General features: G+C 39.5%; 1 protein-coding gene across 1 annotated transcript in view; it reads right to left on the bottom strand.

The window, feature by feature from the left end:
- DNTT (DNA nucleotidylexotransferase) overlaps positions 1-21,385 on the bottom strand; it is a 392,355-nt gene that overhangs the window by 204,684 nt on the left and 166,286 nt on the right. Inside the window, exon 4 of the mRNA XM_070752425.1 lies at positions 505-675. Within this exon, the coding sequence (XP_070608526.1) occupies positions 505-675 (171 nt within the window). The remainder of the gene's footprint in view (positions 1-504; positions 676-21,385) is intronic.

Genomic DNA, 21,385 nt, shown 5'->3' with positions numbered 1-21,385 from the left:
AGCCTTCCTTTAACACTTTAAACCCCTAAATTACAATTTCCCATTTCCTTAGCAACCATTTAGATTATTACTCACCGTGTTTATTTATTAAAGTTTATTTTAAAAAATGTTTTTTAAAGGCAGACGAAAGTTTGGCAATGACATATGACGTCATCGGGCAGGAAAAACCGTGGTATAGGGGAAAAAACGGCCAAGTATTTTTTAATTAATATTTTTGAAAAACCGTGGTATAGACGTTTCGCGAAGTTCAAACCCACGAAAATCGAGGGAACACTGTATATTGTATTGTATTCTAATTTGAGGTGTGTGAATTTGAATCTCTGTAAGGTGTGGAAAAACAATAAAAATTTATAAACCCCCCCACACACACACACACAAAAAAAGGAAATCATGGGTGGGTATCTCTAATAATAATAATAATTTATTACATTTGTATGCCGCTCCTCTCCAAAGACTCGTGGGAATGCTTTGAAGAAGCATCATGTGACATCTCACAAAACTTACCTCAATTATTTCTTTGACTTGTTCTTTCATCCAGGGCAGCCCTTCAGTGTCATTTACTCGAACTACAGTGAATGGAAGACACTTCAGCACGGAAGCGGCTCTTCCAAATGCAAGGCAAAATTCTTTATTTTCATTGAATTCATAGTTTTCAACCAGGATTTCAAATGCATCCTTGAAACAGGAAAGAATGGAAATGGGAAAAAATAGTAACAATTTAGAGCAGGCAGAAAGTTTAAAGCTGTAAATGGATGAATGTCTTTATATTATGATAAATGTAAAACACAGCTGCTAACCCAGTAAATATTTTGCTCATGGCTATCTTTAACACCATATACTGCAATGAACCATTCATTACATGTTGTTTTAGCTTCCACTAGCAAGAGAATGTGGACCAACATTATCTGGATAAATTTCCAGAGCCTAATAAGATAAAACAATTGCTTCCTTGTTGAAGGCTTAATCTAAATCTTCTTTTTAAAATATATGTTTTCATGAAAATGTCTTAGTTTGAAGCAGAGGTGAAATCCAGCAGGTTTTGACATGTTCTGGAGAACCAGTAGTAGTAATTTTGAATAATTCAGAGAACTGGCAAATACTACCTCTGGCTGGCCCCAGAGTGGAGTGGGAATGGAGATTTTGCAATATGATTCCTCCAGGAGTGGGTGGGAATGGAGATCTTGCAGTATCCTTCCCTGCCATGCTCACCAAGCCACTCCCACAGAACCGGTAGTAAAAAAAAATGGATTTCGCTACTGGTTTGAAGCAACCAAAGATAGTAGTTTAAAGCAGGTTCCAATTAGAGTTGATAGTGCGGACTTAGTAAATAGTTTGTTAGTGTTGAGGGAATTGTTTATTTAGCAGAGTGGTGGTGTTTGGGGGAAAAAATGATCTTATGTCTAGTTGTTCTGGTGTGCACTGTGCAGTGGTCTATAGTGTCATTTTGAGGGTAGGAGTTGAAGCAGTTTGTGTCCAGGACATGAGGTGTCTGTAAATATTTTCACAGCCCTCTTTTTTAATCATAGGTCCTCAGTAGAAGGCAGGTTGGTAGCAACTGTTTTTTCTGCAGTTCTAACTATCCTCTGAAGTCTGTGTCTGTCTTGTTAGGTTGCCGAACCAAACCAGGCAGTTGTAGAGGTGCAGATGACAAATTCAATGATCCCTCTGTAGAACTGAATCAGCAGCTCTTTAGACAGTTTGAATTTTCTGATTTGGTGCAAATTATTGCAAAAATGGATAAAAAGATTTCATAAGGAGATCTTTTCTGCAATGCTATGAATAGGATATTGTCTTTGCAAAAGGCAGAAGGGGAGCACCTTGAAAGTGCAGCTTGCAGATTAACCACCTATAGTTTTCAGTGATGTTCCCTAAACTGCAGCTGTATTGAGGCATCAGAAACAATATCATTTCCTATCCCTGCTCTCAGGTTCTCCAAGCTGCCACAGGGCCCAGCATGTCAGCTTCCATCCTGATTTATTTGATGGAAATTATTTCTGCCCATCATCTCCAATGTGTAAAAACAAAATTTAAAAATACAACCCCAAAGCTCATTTTTCTGACATTTGATTGAGTATTTTCCCAATCCAAGGACAATATTTGTCATCTCTCATACACTCACAAGGAAGTCTAGTTCCATAATTGTGTGTCTGTTTTTCTAAATATAAGTAGCTTTCTTTCAATAACAACAGATTTCTTTAATGCTAATTGAATGTTTTATTGCAAATTCAGGTTCATACAAGGATTTTAAAAAGTAAGGTTATTACTGTTTTACACAAATACTGCAAATTGAAACTTGATCATATAAAAAATTCTGAAATCCCTATATATGCTGAAATCTTCAGGTTTTAGAAACTTACAACATAGCAAATGCCCTAACCAGATACATACACAAATACACACATACACACATATAATTTGAGAAAATGTGTAAACTAGGAAAGGTATGTTTAAATATATACTGGGTATATGAATATCAAAGTCATTAAAAGCAGAGATGAACTTAATTAAGAATGACTGAAATGAAAGCTAAAAATAACACAGTATCAAATCCTTCACAGTATCAAAATTGTTTGTTGTTTCACAGTTAAAGCAAGAAAATTCAAAATAGTTTCTCTGTACAAGAAGAAACCTAACAGCCAGGGTTTGTATTGACAACATAGTGTGCTGTCTCAGTTCAATTGGTATCTTGGAAAATAAAAGTTAGAAGAGAGGTAATTGCTAAATTAACATTTATTTCCTGCCTTATTCTCTATTGAAAAACCAGTTTGGGTCACTCAGATGCAGGGAATTCTCAAAAAATGTCAAAAATATTTGTTACATGAAATACTGGACTAAAGTACTTTGTACATTATTTTATTCTACTGGAGGATAATGAAGGTTAAGTTTCCCTTTTGTATAAAGCTTTACTTTCAGCATTTCTTGTAAATGAAATGAATAACCAGCTAGTATTAAGGTTGTAGGCTATTATTAATTTGAGAACATAATGCTGTATAATATTTGAGAACATAATAATATTTGAGAACAATTTTAGGCTCAGTAGGAAAAACACAGAACAATCCAAGAACACCTAAGACAAGCAATGACATCTGGCAAATTTAGGGAACAAAATAAAATGATCATGGGTGGAATGCAGCATTAAGCCAGTGAAACTTTGAGATCAGTAATGCAGCATCCTTGAAGATTAAAACACTTTGATGTTACTTTCTCTTGTTCAAGTTCTGATGTCAAGCTTGTGTCCATTGATTTTTTTTTTAATGAAAAAATTGACCCATTTGTCCTACATAAAATCCAGAGGGGCCTTATTACAAGGATACCAAATTCTATATAGGTTAATATCTTTACTTTTTCAAAATTGGAATTTGATTTTTAAAGCACCCTGTTTGTGTTAAATTAACCTATCTCCCATAGTCCATAGAGCCATGGACCAGATACAGATACCTTGAAATAATCAACATAATCATAAGTAAGGGCCTTCAATATTCATTTGGTAAACCAATTCCAAGCTGTATTTCAAGCTTCCTCTTCTACCACCACTACCTTCCTTTTACTCCAAATGATAGTTTTTCCAACCACTCAGTAACATCGGAGAGCTTTCTGTCTTTAGGGCTTTCCTTTAGTAAGTGAAGAACAAGTTTGGGATTTGAGTACCAGCTGTTCAAATTCAACTTTGCAAACATTAGCATTCTACTCTTGTAAATGTAAGACAATACATGTAGTAGAGAACTTTCCTTATCTTAAAGAAAACTTGCTGTGCATCATGTATCCATGCAACATGCTTCCTATTGTTAAACTGATATCCTTAAGAGACTATTTATACTAACATTGGAAGTGTTAAATAGAAAGGTCGGACAAGATCAAGAAATAAAAAGCAAAGATTATCAGTTCCTTCACCTCTCAATTCAATTGCCTGGCCATATTTCCTTCTGTCTGACCTAAATTCTCCCTTGTAAGCCCCTTGATCTTCAAGAGAAAAGGCAAGATATAAATCTAACCCAGAGAAAGAGACAAACACAGAGGCAGAGAGTTAGATATCCAATGATGTTGCAAACACATAAGCAAAAAGAAAAGCCAATATTTATATTTCCATCAAAGTACTGTGGAAAAGTTAACAGAACTCTCAGGTGCAGTTTGTAAAATGTGAATTACTAAGGGATCACAGTATGTATGTTCCCCTTATTTGTAAATCATTATCTTAAAGTTAAGACAATTGCTACTGTACTCCTAGCTACTGTACTCCCTGAAGAAGGAGTCAACCTATTCTCCAAAGCACCTGACGGTAGAACAATAAGCAATGGGTGGAAACTAAACAAGGAGAGAAGTAACTTAGAACTAAGGAGAAATTGGAACAGCTTGCCTCCAGAAGTTGTGAATGCTCCAACACTGGAAGTTTTTAAGATGTTGGACAAAAATTTGTCTGAAATAGTGTAGGGCTTCCTGCCTAAGTAGTGGGTTGGACTAGAAGACCTCCAAGGTCCCTTTCAACTCTGTTGTTGTTGTTGTTATCACCAGCATATTTATTAATTATGGAAAGCAGAACAGAATATAAGTGTTCATAGATTGATAAATTGTTGTATGCTATACTCCAGTTGTAGAACATGTGATGAGACTGTGGAACAATTGTGTAACATTCCAAATAGGTATGAGCCAATAATAAATTATGTTGTATCAAATGGATCAGTAGGAACAAGATGAGAGAATACAAAAAACTGATTGACTGATGAATGAATAAGGACTTTGATTATATGTAACTGCTTAGGAAAAGTTCAGAGTTGAAAGGTAAGTGTTTGTATGTGTGCATGTGTGTAAGATAGGATTTAAGCACAATCTATTCCTATGTATACACAATCAATATAAATCTTAAGCATGGTGCAGTTGTTATTTATACTGACTGATTGAGAGAATTGGTGAAGGATAACGGAATAATGGGAAATTTTAAATGTGAAACAGGCCATTTTTTTTTTATAGTGAGAGGAGTTGATCTTGAAAAAAAAATGGATATAGAAAAAAGTAAAGAAAAGTTGAATCAGAATGACTGCAGGAAGACAAAGTATGAGTACTGAGAGAAAAATAATATTAATCTCCCAGAAGAATTTTTTTTTTAAAAAAGTACACATAAGGGGGAAAATGTGGAAGCTGTTTAGAAGAGAATGAAAAGAATTATGTGTCAAAGAAGTATATGGAATTATGCTAAGAAATATTTAAAAGATATTTCATGGAATGACAAAATAAAAGTACTGGTGATTTTAAACATTGTTATAAGTGAATAATTTCTTTTAAAAAATAAGCACTTTTGCATAATGTGTATACAGAGTAGATGAGGTCAACTTTTTCAACAGACTTATTATAGCTTATTTCTTTTTATTAACCACACAAATCTTTTTTGATCCGATGAAAGTTCAATTGTTTTTCTTAAAATTTGCTGGGAGGTTATTGGTTCATTATTATTTTTTGAACCTATTAATATTTTATTAGACCTTTAATTTAGTTTTGAACATTTAAGGGAGCTTAATTTTTATCAGTATTTTATCACTGATATCTTATTTCAATTTATTCCTATTTTAATATTTTAATTGTCTCAAGGATTGCATTTATCTTTTTTTTCTGCTAATGCATCTGCTGTGGTTTTTTTAATCTTAGTTTTTCTTGTATTTCATAGTTTCTGTTTTGATGCTATATTCATCCATTGACATTACTGATCAATGAACATGGCTAGTGGATTGGTTGTTGATTGGTTGAATGTGCACAGAAAGTAAAATAACTTTGCAAACAGCAGCAAGAAACTGTTAGGAATAAAGGTTAAAAACAATCCAGGTCAATTTTTATGGGAGTGTTTGAAGTTTGGGTCAGTGAGTGTGTAATGGGTCAAGGGCGCTAAACAAGGAAGTCTCAGCATTCATTTCATTTCACTTCATTTCATTTTATTGGATTTGTATGCCGCCCCTCTCCGTAGACTCGGGGTGGCTAACAACAGTAATAAAAACAATGTGCGACAATCCAATACTAAAAAGCTAAAAACCCTTATTTTAAAAACCAATCATACATACAAACGTACCATACATAAATTGTGGAAGCCGAGGGGGAAAGAATATCTTAATTCCCCCATGCCTGACGACACAGGTGGGTTTTAAGAAGCTTGCGAAAGGCAAGAAGGGTGGGAGCTATTCTAATCTCTGGGGGGAGTTGGTTCCAGAGGGCTGGGGCCACCACAGAGAAGGCTCTTCCCCTGGGTCCCGCCAAATGACATTGTTTCGTTGACGGGACCCGGAGAAGGCCAATTTTGTGGGACCTAATTGGTCGCTGGGATTCGTGTGGCAGAAGGCGGTCCCGGAGATAACCTGGTCCGATGCCATGAAGCATCCTTGAAGAAGTGTTTTGGGGATTCATACTTAGAAGAGGCAGTCCTTCTCAAATAGTGGGGTGCAATGCCAGGGGGCATGTGTGACCCTGTGGAACATGTGTGGTCCCTCTCAATAGATTACCCCAGACAGGGAGTATTTCCCAGTTGCACGCTGCTCCGAGCTTGGAAGAGAAGGTGGCCAGGCAGGGCAGGGTGGCTGCGTGTGATCTTGTTGTTCTCAACAGATGCCATGGTAGCCATGAACAGCATGGTGAACCTGCTGCTGGACAAAGAGGACCATCCTCTGCAACTGGGCAAAAGCTTCTAGTGGCACCTTAACGCCTCCTTCAATACCATATGCCAGTGTTTCCCAACCTTTTTTGAGCTGCAGCACATTATTCACATTTACAAAATCTTGGGGAACATTGAGCGGGGGCGGGGGGGTGTAAAAAAAAGTTTGGACAAAAAATATCTCTCTTCCTCCCTTTCACTCTATTTTTCTCTCTCCCTCTTTCTCTCTCTCTCTCCCTTCCCTCCTCTTTCTTTCCCCTCTCTCTCCATCTCTCTTTGTTTCTCCCTTCCTTCCTCTCTTTTTTGCCCTCCTTCCCTCTCTCTGTCTTTCCCTCACCCTCCTTCCCCCCTCTTTCTCTCTCTCTCTTGCTTTCTCTCTCTCTCTTGCTTTCTCTCTCTTGCTGTCTTTCTCTCTTTCTCTCTTCCCCCTCTCTCATTCTCTCTCTTGCTATCTCTCTTTCTCTCTCTCTCTTTTGCTTTCTCTCTTTCTCTCCCCCCTCTCTCTCCCTCTCTCTTGCTATCTATCTTTCTCTCTCTCTCTTTTGCTTTCTCTCTTTCTCTACCCCCTCTCTCTCCTTCTTTCTCTCCCCCCCTCTCCCTCTCTCTTTCTCTCTCTCCCTCTCTTGCTATCTCTTTCTCTCTCCCCCCCTCTCTCCCTCTCTTGCTTTCTCTTTCTCTCCCCCCTCTCTCCCTCTCTTTCTCTCTCTCCCTCTCTTGCTATATCTTTCTCTCTCTTTCTCTCCCCCCCTCTCTTCCTCTCTCTTTCTCTCTCTCTCCCTCTCTTGCTTTCTCTTTCTCTCCCCCTCTCTCCCTCTCTCTTTCTCCCAGTAGCCGTGGGGCAACGGCAGGGTGATCAGCTGTGAAGCGGAGCTCCAGAACGGAGGCACAGACGGCGGTGGCTGGACGGCGTACATTTCTGGCGTTGTGCTGGGCATGGACGTGGGGCTTGAGCCTCCGTCCTGGTCCAGCCAGCAGGCAAGTGCCAGCCACGCAATTCCAGCATTTCCAGCCGCCGCCGTCTGTGCCTCTGTTCCTCTGTTCCATAGCTCCGCCTCACAGCTGATCACCCTGACGTCGCCCCACAGCTACTGGGAGAAAGAGAGAGGGAGAGGGGGGAGAGAAAGAGAAAACAAGAGAGGGGGAGAGAGAGAGGGACCACCCTGCCACCGCCCCACGGCATGGCTCCTGCCCGCTGCCGCCGCCATCACCCTCCCGCTGCGCGCCGCCCTCCCGCTGCCGCTGCCCTCCCACCAAGCCTCAAAGCTCACCTGCTGACAGGGAAGCTCCAGCCGGGCGGGGCGCCGCAGCTGCTGGAAAACTTGGAAGGCGCAAAGAAACAAGCTCAGCTTCCGGTCTCACAACTTTTTTCTCTTCGCAAAAAGTTGCGATACCAGAAGCTGAGCTTATTTATTCGCGGCACACCTGACCATGTCTCGCGGCACACCAGTGTGCCGCGGCACACCGGTTGGGAAACACTGCCATATGCTGTGAGTGCCCAGCAGAGGCAGCACTTATGGAGAGGATGGTGAACCCAAAACATCAGCTTGATTAAGCTGGCCTGGACCCATGTCAAAAGAGGACCCTAACCATGGTAGCCTATGCCTGCCTAATAGAAAACAGGCTCCACTGAGTTCAGTGTGATTTACTCCCAGGTAAGTGGGTATAGCAGCCTTCCCCAGCCAATAGTTTGCTTGCATCTTATTGAAGAAGGTACCCCAGCATATATATTTTCCTATATACCTCAAGTGTGCTTTAATAAGAATCCTATATACTTCAAGTACCTTTATAATGTTTTTATTAATCTTTAAGTTTTACTAAACTTCTAATCATTAGTTCTACACTGTAAAAGATAATAACTGCATAGTCTGTATTTTACTTTACTTCCTTTTTCTCTTATCTCTCCCTTAAGCAACTTGCTTATGGAGACATACATGCGACGGGAATTGGGAAGTGAAATATAAGAAACATCTGAGTGCTAAAGAATCTATATCTAACTATCAGGCATCAGGTATCCCATATGCTGCGTTGTACTTACCTTGTCATTATTTCACCATGTAATCATATTTTCTGTTGATTCTACTTTTTTACTTCCTTTTTTGTATGCACACAATTAACCCATATTATTGGTCCATGCAATGACATGCTTGTACGTCCAACTTTTCCGAAAAGGTATAAGAATGTGACTAAAAATGTTAATGATTGTTCAGATTTTCTTGTCTTATTTCTGAACCTTGCATGCAATAAACCTGAGTTACTCAATCTCCTTGTGGTCTCCATTCCCTTGATTGGTAACTGGTGTTATGTTTGCAAGTTGTTAGAATAAATGTGATCGCTGATTGGAGCAGGTGCGACCAATAAGAAGCCTGCAAGCGCAACCAATGGGAAGCCGAGGTGCGACCAATAAGGAGCCTCCGGGCGCAACCAATAGGAAGCCCCGGCGCGAAGTCTTGAAACATTGTCACCAATCCCAGCATTGGTAACGAAGTATATAAGGTGCGGTTTTGTCCGCTTGTTTTAAGTCACTATCTGCCTGCAAGCTGGTCACTTTAAATGTTCCTGATTATTAAATAAAAGAGCTGTTACCCTCTTCATCGGTCTCCAACCTCTGATTTAACAACTGGTATTTGCTGCAACATTATAATAAGTAAAATAATAAATATTAACATTAAAATTTCATTGGGGCCCAGATTGGAAAGTTGAGAAGAGTGCAAAATGTTTACTTCTTCCTGGGGGGGTGGGGTGGGGGCTAACAGAAAATAATTGAGGAGCACTGCTCTAATGTTACATCAAAGATTCCATAATCTAGCCTTTAATCGTCAAATCCACAAATCATCCATTCATTTTTTTTCTTTTTTCAGCAAACAATCCCTGAGGTGTTTCCAATTGCTAAGAAATGTACTAGTGGATCCTTCTCTCTGAGTTTATGGACATACAGTAGGGTCAACAGTGCTAAGTGCTAAGTGAGCAGAACAAAACTGATTGGTAAGGAAAACAAATGTGTTGGGGAGCTTGGTCATACAGAGGGAATAAATGAAAATAAAACTGCAAAACAAATATCTGAAGAAAGAATGAATATGCTGAGAAGAGGTTGTGGTTGGGTGGAGTTGATGAGATTCTGAAAAAGAGAGGGGTCAAAAGTTTAGAGAACAAGATTGTATGCATAGAGTAATATAGGATTGTGGTGAAATCAAGGATGGTTTACAAGACTGAAAGTTGTGTTGTGATATAGTGAATAGCAGCAATATCACCAGATGGAATAAAGATGCAAAGAGCTTCATCTTTTGCTTCTGAAGATGTTACCTGGTGAGGTAATGAAACATTTGCAAGAAAAAAGCCAAGCTTAAAGATCACCGAAGGTCCCATGGTTTAACCCTGATATTCTCTTCTACTAAAACTATGTCAGTAAACCACACCCACAAAATAAGCCACGCCCACAGTGTGATAGTAAAAAAATGTGCGGCCCTTTACTGATTTCACCCCTGGTTTTTTTATACAAAAACACATATCCATCATAAATTATTTAGAAGAGAATATCAGGGTTAAACCATGGGACCTTCGGTGATCTTTAAGTTTATTTTGTGGGTATGGCTTGCTGGCCATGTGACCAGGTGAGAGTAGCTTGACAATCATGTGACCGGAAGCTGCCTTAATGGTCATGTGACTGGCTTAAAGGTGGCCAACTTGATGTCACTCACGTCAAGTGTTTGGGTTAGGGTGCCTGGCCTCTCCTCGCCTCAAAGAGATACAATTTCCCTTACTATTACTGAACATCCAAAATATATTCTTTAATTCTATATGCCATATGTGCACATACATATTACACACAGGCACACAAAAATATACATTATCTACTATATAAACTGTATATTTATGTACACACACAGCTCTTCTAAAATTATACAAATTCATCCTCATTGATTGCAATAGGAAAAACATGCCTAGAGCCCAGAAGGGTAAAAAAAAAAAAATCAATTTTTTTTCTGCCGGTTCTGCATATCAGACCATATCCGTAAGAGCCCAACACTGGGTGAAATCCAGCAGGTTTTGACAGGTTCTGGAGAACCGGTAGTGGAAATTTAGAGTAATTCAGAGAACAGACAAATACCACCTCTGGCTGGCCCCAGAGTGGGTGGGAATGAAGATTTTGCAGTATCCTTCACCTGGAGTGGGGAGGGAATGGACATTTTGCAGTAGCCTTCCCTGCTATGTGCACTGAACCATGCTCATCAAGCCACACCATGCCCATCAAGCCATGCCCAAAGAACCGGTACTAAAAAAAATATATTGGATCTCACCACTGAAATAAACAGTACACAATCATTCATTTTCACTGCTTTGTGAAAAGCTGGAACTATGGAACATCCTGACTTCTTTCGATATGTTAACTTTCTATGGTATTATAGACCAGCATATTAAATCAAGTAAACTTTAAAAGAAACTGATCTCTGCAGGTAGGTATTAGCTGAAATGCAATTTATCTGGCCAAACCAGACATCAAACATGATGTGAAAGAAGGTTCACTAGAACCTTTGAAAATGACTGATTTAAAAAGTATCAAAGGTTACTTAGTACATTACTAGCATACCAAAGGACATCACAAAGCCAGAGGGGCTTTAAAAGAAACATCAGTAGCTTCCTTATGAAATAAAAGACACAGAGAGAAAGGCAAGAAAAATCAATCCATTCACACTACCTGCATAACCCCTCAAGATAAATTAAATTAAATAAAACAAAATAATTTGGGGGGGGGGGTTGAACAGCATTATAGTTTTAAATTGAGAGGAAAACCAAAATGCTAAATATATCTAATCAAATACTGTTGGCAATCAATTGAAAGATGTCATCAAGTCTTTCATTTTAAATAGTGCCTTCATTACTCAATGTTTTCTCCCACTACCAGGAACTCATTAAGACATTTTAAATAAAAATTAAGTCAACACTGAATATATATTCCTCCTTCAACAAAACATTGTTGATGAATGTAAAAATAAATTAGGGAGTTGCCTTTTTTTCCTATAAGGCACATTTTGGCATGTTTTGATTTACTTACAATTATTAAAAACTGGTCATTATTTCCATCTCTGTTCAATTGGTTATAATTTTAACTGACTGCATGCACACACACAAACACACAAACACACACAAACACAAACACACTAAGAAATAAATACAGCAGTTGAGATTTAACATGTATTTAACTGTTTTTTAACTGTTTTAATATTGGATTGTTATATGCTGTTTTTATTACTGTTGTTAGCCGCCCCGAGTCTACAGAGAGGGGCGGCATACTAATCCAATAAATAAATAATAAATAATAAATAAATTTAATAAAATGAGGGTCTTCTTTTTAGGACTGTGTAATATAAAGAGTTATGTCCTTGACTGCTACACATTATATAGTAAAACAAATATTCCACTACCACCTTTATTGTATTAAAAGTAATATTGGTCTGAAAACTACTTTCCAATTTCCAAAACTTGTGTTACCTTCTAGCAGGGCATTTCAATGTTTCACATGTTCTTGTGAGATTTTTCCATTATTCACATTCCTAAGGAATGCTTTTTTTTCTCAATTGAAAATGGTTCCTGCACATTTTCTCCACATTATGTCACTTCTTGGGCTTGAATTAAAGCTAGGGGAGCTAGAAAAGCTATAGATGGCTGGGTTTATTTCTTTATCCCATCTTTTCTCAACAAGCAAAAGGCTTGTTAAAACAACCTCTTTTTGTTTTATTCATGCTAGATTGATCTGAGAGAAAGTGATAGGTCCAGCAACCCAATCTGTTTCTATGGCTGGGGATAGACTTTGGGTACTTCAAATTGTAACCCAATACTTCACTTACATGACAGTACAAGTCAAATGGCTGCCTGTCAATCACCTTGTAATTTGCATTAAAAAAAACAAACTACAATATGCTCCACTAATGAAGTTATCACCAAATCCACAAAGAAGGAACACAATATTTTTTAAGTTGAATAAAAATAGTCACCTAAAGATATTCATTAATTTAATCACTGTAGCTTTGTCTGAAGCCCTCAGAATAAAGTGAAATCTAATAGGAAAGCAGAAAATAGATGAACTGTTGATCTCTCCCGATTCCTAAGAGGTCAGTAAGGGGGGTACATAAGTGCGCCAGTGTGCCTTCCTTCCCCTGTACTAATGTTTCTTTTTGTGTTTCTCTGTTACATCTTTGTATACCTCCAAACAAATAAATAAATGAACAATTTCTCATGTATGTATTTCTGTATTTGTGCTGCATGTGTACCAACTGATCACCCATCTGGAACCAACCATAAATACATACAAATTCACATAAACTTTCTCATAATCAAGAAGGAAAAGGAATGATGTAAAATGGCAACATTGAGGGGAGGGATAAGGTACACCAAGGCTATTTGGAGATACATGTAGTCCTTTCAACCATCATTTGGTGATGGTTCAAAGTTATAATGTCACTGAAAAACTGGCTTATGAATGTTTTTCACAACTATTATAGAATTTTACTTTTTAATCATTCTTTTTTACTTAAGTAATTTTGTTGGTGGTTTGTGCTCTAAACAATAGTTATGTTGTTCAGAACAATAAAATTGCAAGAGACAATAATGTTCCTAGAAATGTATTTTTGCTTACTGTTTTGACACATCAAACAGTGAATTTCTTTTCTCTAAAGACTTTTCCACAGTACAAAAAATATTACTTAGAAGATATATACCTTTCAATATTCTGCTACCTGCAAGAAGCCAAATGTAACTTTTAAAAAAGCAAAGTGAAGGAGTCTTGCTTTCTGATTTAAAACTATATTAATAATAATTTCTTTGTTGATCACAGTGACAAGGCCATTTCTCTTTTTAAAATGTAAATAGAAAAGAAAAAGAATTGCTCTCCTCAGATATAGTGAGGCATCAGGTACTCAAAATATTCAAATATACACTTTCTTATTATCATGAGTAATGGCCTGGAGGACAATGCAATTCAAGAGCATTTGTAATGAACTTCAGGATGGCACCACCCTTTACTCCAGACTTAACTAGTTTCTCCTCTCAAAATTAAATTGTTTTTGTCTACAAGAAAAATGTCTTTTTGAGTTTATGGCACTGCACAATTAATATTGTCATCCAAACCAATCCCTCGTGGGGAACAAGGGTGTGGGAGAAAGAATACAATTTTTATTTTACTTCATAAAAATCACACTGCAAATCTGAATTGCACCTTCAGGGGGGAGATGGATAGGCAAGGAAGTTTTGGGTACATTAATGCAAGAAGAATAGTCTGCCACTATCAAATAAGTCAGGGATATTATTAAAATTGCATGATAAAAGTGAAGAAAAATATTCAGAGATCTGAAGATAAATGATTTATTATGTGACTTGGCCACAAATATCATGATTATGCTGTTATTTGACAAAAATCAATTTTCTGACTGACAATTTTCTAACTTCTGATGGTTGAGCTCCCTCCATGGTCAGATTGGTCACATGATTAAGCTTTGGACGTTTAGCAAGAAAGCTGCAATTATGTCATTTGCAGTGACGCATGGTCACATAACCACATTTTCAACAGTTTTACTGAAAATCAGCACTTGTTTCTAGTTTTCAGCAAAATCACCCCTATTATAAACCATTGTTTGCTTAACAACTATAATGTTCACTTAGCAACCACTGCAAAAAGGTCATAAAATTTAGTCAGTCACATGTTATGATCATTGCAACATATGACCATACTGGGCAAGCTCCATTAGGTTGTACTGTATATTAAGGACTACCTGTAAGCCAATCTAGGGATGAGGCATCCTTGTTTCCAACCTCCTCAAATATCTACCCAGGGAATCCCCATTTTTCAGTAGGACCGAATAAGGTCATCAAACACATTTAGCAGATCTCCATTCCTCCTCAGATGCACTGATGTTTTAGCTGCCATTTTGACCAGTAGACACAACCTCTTTGCCTGAGTAAGAGCGAGCTGGTATTTGCTGCAGACACAGGAAACACCAGCTCTCAGTTGGCAGTGCAGTCTTCATCTGAGAAATTCTCAGGCATGTGGCATGCTGAGAAATACAACAGGCCCTCCACAAGCACTCACCTGGACAAGCAGGCATTGGCTTACCTGTATCCTGAACATGACACATTTATAAAAAGGAAAAGCAGAGTTGGTACAGCTTCTGTGAGATTGTGGCATCAGGCCTAATGTGCACATTAGTGTTAGCCAGCTCTTCATTGGGATGGATCCAAAATCTATGCACTCTTGTTAGTATATTAGACTTTTATCAGTAAAGTTGCTTGCCCTCACTGACAAAATGATGTCAGAAAAAAGGAATGTTTCAAAGCAATAGCCAAGTCAGAAGGAACTATTTTGTCAAGACTTTGTTTAAATAGTGAAATAGTTTAAAAGAAATAAACATCAACAAATGATTTGATACTGTAAATTCTTGAATCTGTTATGAGCAAACAATTCAAGTAATATGAGTAGTGAACAATGTATAAGAATTTGCTTTCTTTATTTATGAATGACAATTCTAGGCAATTATTTAAAAATGTTTTCTAGATGTCACTTCTTTCTTAATGTGAAATTTCTGCCTTATTATTAATCGCAAACACAGCTACTATATATATATACATACATATACATATACATATACATATACATATACATATACATATACATTTACATATACATATACATATACATATACATATACATATACATATACATATACATATACATATACATATACATATACATATATATATATATATATATATATATATATGTTTTCGTAAATTTTCACGGGTATATGTATGTAGATTGTTCTGAGTTCGGGTTTTGCCCTGTGTAATGTTTTGCATGTCTATGCGACGTTTCGGTGAAATCACATTCACCATCATCAGGCTGGAGTTCCAATCTTTGTGTTTTTGCAAATGAATATTAGCAACTGACATTTCTTCTTAGCATGTAGTGTGGGGGTGGAGATTTGCTTTGAATGTAGCAAATAGATTGGGTGACTATGCTTCCGTGATCTGATTGGTTGGTGTAATCATGGTTATAGAAGGAATGGCATGAAGATTATGAAGTGTTTTGTTTAAGTCTGATTTCCAAATATAAAATTCTAAAATCATAATAATTAAAGGATTGACATATTGATTATAATGAGGTGTTTATTTTGTTTAAGGCTGGTTTCCAAATCTCTGGCAGGCGCGAGGTATCATCCCTTTTATTTAAACAAAAAGATCTTTTTTCAATTTCAATAGCTTCTAGAGAGATTCTTTTATATAAATTCTCTGTTTTGTGGAGTAATTTAGTTTTTTCAAAGTCAATTTCGTGCCCTGTTTTTTTAATGTGCTGGACAAGGGAGGAGGTCTTCTCCTGTTTCTTGACTGCATTCATATGTTCTGCCATGCGCTGGCTCACTCTTCGGTTAGTTTGTCCAATGTATGTGGCTGCACATGTTTTGCAAGGGATTTCATAGATACCTTGGTATTCTAATTGGATTTTATCTTTGGGGCTCCTTAGGATATTAGATATGAAGTATGTATTGGTCAGGCAGTGGTTGGTAAGGTCTAGGATATACAAACCCCCCAAATATATCCTAGACCTTACCAACCACTGCCTGACCAATACATACTTCATCTATAATGAACAAAGATATAAACAAATAGAGGGAGCCCCCATGGGATCACCTCTATCACCTGTCATAGCCAACCTCTATATGGAATATTTCGAAAATAATGCTTTAGAGCAAGCCAAATACAAACCCAAACTTTGGCTGAGATATGTTGATGATACCTTTGTAATTTGGCCACATGGTAAAGAAAAACTAGACAATTTCCTCACTCATCTCAACAGCCTACACCCCAAAATACAGTTTACTATGGAAACAGAAATCAATGATCAACTTCCCTTTCTAGATGTACTGGTCTATAAAAAACCCAATGGCAGCCTAGGACATACTATCTACCAAAAGAAAACCCATACCAACCGTTATCTAAATGCACACTCACACCACCACCCCGCACAAATCACCTCAGTGGCCAAAACTCTCATCACCAGAACCAAACGCTTAGCTGACCATGAGCACTTAAAAACTGAATTGAACAAACTCAAAGATGTACTAATTTCTAATGGATTCAAAGAGAAAACAATAACAAACCTAATCAATAAAGAGACACCCCCCAAAAAACAAGATCAAGAACAGGACAATGGCACCACCATCCTTCCTTACATCAAAGGCACCACGGATAAAATTAGTAAAATTCTACAAAAACATAACATCAAAACCTCATTTTGCACTAACCAAAAAATATCTAATATCCTAAGGAGCCCCAAAGATAAAATCCAATTAGAATACCAAGGTATCTATGAAATCCCTTGCAAAACATGTGCAGCCACATACATTGGACAAACTAACCGAAGAGTGAGCCAGCGCATGGCAGAACATATGAATGCAGTCAAGAAACAGGAGAAGACCTCCTCCCTTGTCCAGCACATTAAAAAAACAGGGCACGAAATTGACTTTGAAAAAACTAAATTACTCCACAAAACAGAGAATTTATATAAAAGAATCTCTCTAGAAGCTATTGAAATTGAAAAAAGATCTTTTTGTTTAAATAAAAGGGATGATACCTCGCGCCTGCCAGAGATTTGGAAACCAGCCTTAAACAAAATAAACACCTCATTATAATCAATATGTCAATCCTTTAATTATTATGATTTTAGAATTTTATATTTGGAAATCAGACTTAAACAAAACACTTCATAATCTTCATGCCATTCCTTCTATAACCATGATTACACCAACCAATCAGATCACGGAAGCATAGTCACCCAATCTATTTGCTACATTCAAAGCAAATCTCCACCCCCACACTACATGCTAAGAAGAAATGTCAGTTGCTAATATTCATTTGCAAAAACACAAAGATTGGAACTCCAGCCTGATGATGGTGAATGTGATTTCACCGAAACGTCGCATAGACATGCAAAACATTACACAGGGCAAAACCCGAACTCAGAACAATCTACATATATATATATATATATATATATGTAGATTGTTCTGAGTTCGGGTTTTGCCCTGTGTAATATTTTGCATGTCTATGCGACGTTTCGCTGAAATCACATTCACCATCATCAGGCTGAAGTTCCAAGCTTCGTGTTGTTGTAAAATGGAACTCAGAACAATCTACATACATATACCCGTGAAAATTTACGATATATATATATATAAGTTCCAAGCTTCGTGTTGTTGTAAAATGGAATGTTTGCAACTGTCATTTCTTCCTAGTATATAGTGTGGGGGTGGAGATTTGGTTTGAATGTAGCAAATAGATTGGGTGATTATGTTTTAGTGATCTGATTGGTTGGTGTAATCATAATTATTAAAAGGATTGACATGGTGATTTTTATGAAGTGTTTTTTGTTTAAGGCTGGTTTTCAAATTTCAAAATTCCAAAATCATAATTATTAGAAGGATTGACATGGTGATTTTTATGAAGTGTTTTTTTTTTTAAGGCTGGTTTCCAAATTTCTGGTAGGCGGGACGTGTCATCTCTTTTATTTATGCAAAGGGGGCTCCTCTCAATTTCTATGGCTTCCAGAGCAATTCTTCTATATAAATTCTCTGTTTTGTGAAGTAATTTAGTTTTTTCAAAGTCAATTTCGTGCCCTGTTTGACAACTAGAGGCAAAAGAGGCAAAAAAAGGAGCTGTGACGTTCCTTCAATATACCAGGGTGATCCAACAGAAAGAACATATAGCCCCTCCCTGGTACAAAGCTGAAGGGATCAGATCTGGTGGCCTAGAGGTTAATTCTCTGCCTTACAAGGCAGAAATTGCTGGATCAAATCCCAGTAAGGGTATGGCTAGCTGATGAGGCCAGAACAAGGTCTAAATAGTGCTATCCTAGTCTCCCTTAATTTTAAATATTCAGCAAAAACATGTGATATATATTTGATTCGACACAAAAATATGTAACCCTTCCCTGGTGCAGAGCTGAAGAGATTGGATACTGTAGCCTAGAGGATAATTCTCTGCCTCACAAGGCAAACGTTGCAGGTTCAAGTCCCAGTGGGTTTGGCTAGCTGATGAGGCCAAAATAAGGCCAAAATAGATCTATCCTATTCTCCCTTAATTTTCAAATTCAGCAAAACAAAACAAAACATGTGACACACACACACACACACACACGTGTGTGTGTGTGTGTGTGTGTGTGTGTGTGTAGATTGTTCTGAGTTCGGGTTTTGCCCCGTGTAATATTTTGAGTGTCTATGTGACGTTTCGGTGAAATCACATTCACCATCATCAGGCTGAAGTTTCAAGCTTCGTGCTGTTGTAAATATGGAATATTTACAACAGCACGAAGCTTGAAACTTCAGCCTGATGATGGTGAATGTGATTTCACCGAAACGTCGCATAGACACTCAAAATATTACACGGGGCAAAACCTGAACTCAGAACAATCTACATACATATACCCGTGAAACTCTACGAAAACAAATATATATATTTGATTCGACACAAAGTGTAACCCTTCCCTGGTACAGAGCTGAAGGGATTGGATACTGTAGCCTAGAGGATAATTCTCTGCACAATATAACTCCAAGTAAATCAAACATCTGTGAAATCAAACTGTCCACTTAGGAAGTTACACTGATTGAAAATCAATTTCACATGCAGTTGGAATTTGGGAAGACTGTTGACACAACAGTACAAACTTTACTTCAGTTATAATGTTTGGTTTTGTTACATTTCCTCCTTTAGAACTGGGCAGACAGTGTGCCAATGAGGAGAGAAATAAATAAACAAATGCAGGTAATCTTCAATTTACAACTACAATCGGGACTTGAATTTTGGTCACTAAGCAATGTTGTAAAAAGAGATAGGACATGACCACATTGTTTACCAACTGCAATCTTGGCAATCCCCATTACCATTGATAGAGAGAATAGAATAACAACGTTGGAAGGGACCTTGGAGGCCTTCTAGGCCAACCCCCTTCTCAAGCAGAAAACCCTATGCCATTTCAGACAGCTGGTCCAATCTATTGTTTAAATCCTCCAGTGATGGAGGACCCAAGATTTCTGAAGGCAAGGCATTCCACTGATTAATTATTCTAACTAAACCGCCGGCGACCTTACCAGCCGGCGCCGAGTTGTGGTGTGGCCGGGGGAAGGAGGCCGCCATGTTGGAGGCGGAGCCGGCGGCCCCACGTCATCCCCGGGGGCCGCAGTGACGTCGTTGGTGTGCGCTGGGCACACATTGGCCAGGCGAGAGTGAGGCAGCCCTATAAAAGGGGCTGCCTCGTGGTGCAGTTTCTCTCACCCGGCATTGTGAGGACAGCCCTGCAGCACCCGGACTCGGCGAGGAGAGCGCGGCTAGGCCCGACGGCCGAAGAGGACGCGTGGGCGGCATTTGCGTGGCTCGGGCAGGCAGCGACAGGAAGATCAGCTGTCTGTCGGGCTTGCGGTTTGGATTTGGGGTTATTCAATGGCGCGGGGCAGCAGGGCTAGGTCAGAGACCCGGCGGTGGGCAGCGGGGGGGCAGGCTGGCGATCAGGGCACCCCTCCCCATCGAGCCCCGCCGTACGGGAAGGAAGAGGGCCCCCAAAAGGATATGGGGGAGACCCCTGGGGCTGGACAGGCCAGTAGGCCGGGCGGAGAGGGAAGCTCCAGGGGGGAGGAATGCAGCAGGGGGCGGGCCGCAAGGCGCAGGGGGATGACCCCTAGGGCAGCAGGCCGCCGCCAGGGGAGGGCCCCATCTTGGGGGCCACGTGGTAGCAGGACAGAGGCCTCTGATCCTGGGGAGGAGGAACCCAGCCCAGTAGAAATGAGTGGGTCAGATGAGGGGTCCCACACGGCACGGGCAATTAGGCATGAGGGTGCGGGGGATGAGTCAGTGTCTGTTTCCTCACACCTTCTTTCTGCCTTGCTCGAGAAATTGGATGAGGGGCCGAGGAAGAGGGGCAGGCCCCGGCACAAGGGCGCCAGGGGTGCCACGAGCGCGGAGGGGACCCGGAGCTCATCGGACTCGGCGGAAAGGTTCCAGAGGGTGAGCTCCGACCGGCGCGCTAAGAAAAAGCACAAGAGGAGGCGGCGAAGCAGGGCTGCTTCCTGCTCGGAGGAGGCTGATGACGATTCTTCACATTGGGGTGAGTGCCCTGTGCCTAAGCATCGGTGGTCCCGGCCACGGGGGCCACGAGGCAGGCTACGGGCGGTTAAACGCAATACACATAAGTCACACAAAACATGGCGTTCGCGCACGGCAGCCCAGGTGTGGGGGAGGGGCCGCAATCATGGGGTTACAAGGAGGGGCAGAAAGAGAAGGGACGCATCGAGGGATAGCTCGGAGTCCACAACAACGGAGTCCACTGACCCCTACGAGGGCGACAGTGCCAACCCCTTTGCACCCGGCCTCCCTGACACACCGCTGAGCATGCATATGTCGCAGGCCCTTAAGCGGAAAATTTGGCGCGGGGCCTATGTGGATATATTCAGCATTTTGTTACCTGAGAAATCCAAGAAGGATAAGGACAAGGACGGTAAGAAGGGGTCTGACGAGGCAAAGGACACCAAAATGGATAAGGGGATTTTAGCGTGGGCTTACGCCTTCCTGGCATATCATTCAGTAGTTGTCGAGGATGAGGTGCACAAGACACACGAGCTTATCCTATATATGAATATGATCTTAATGGCGTATCAGGAGTTTGGGGGTGAGGCTTGGAAGCAATATGATGAAACGTTTCGGAGATTTGCCGCACACAATAGG

This window comes from Erythrolamprus reginae, chromosome 5 (genome assembly GCF_031021105.1).
Source record: "Erythrolamprus reginae isolate rEryReg1 chromosome 5, rEryReg1.hap1, whole genome shotgun sequence".
NCBI lineage: Eukaryota > Metazoa > Chordata > Lepidosauria > Squamata > Dipsadidae > Erythrolamprus > Erythrolamprus reginae.
Note: the sequence above shows the minus strand (reverse complement) of the source record. Positions and strands in the feature narration are given on the sequence as shown.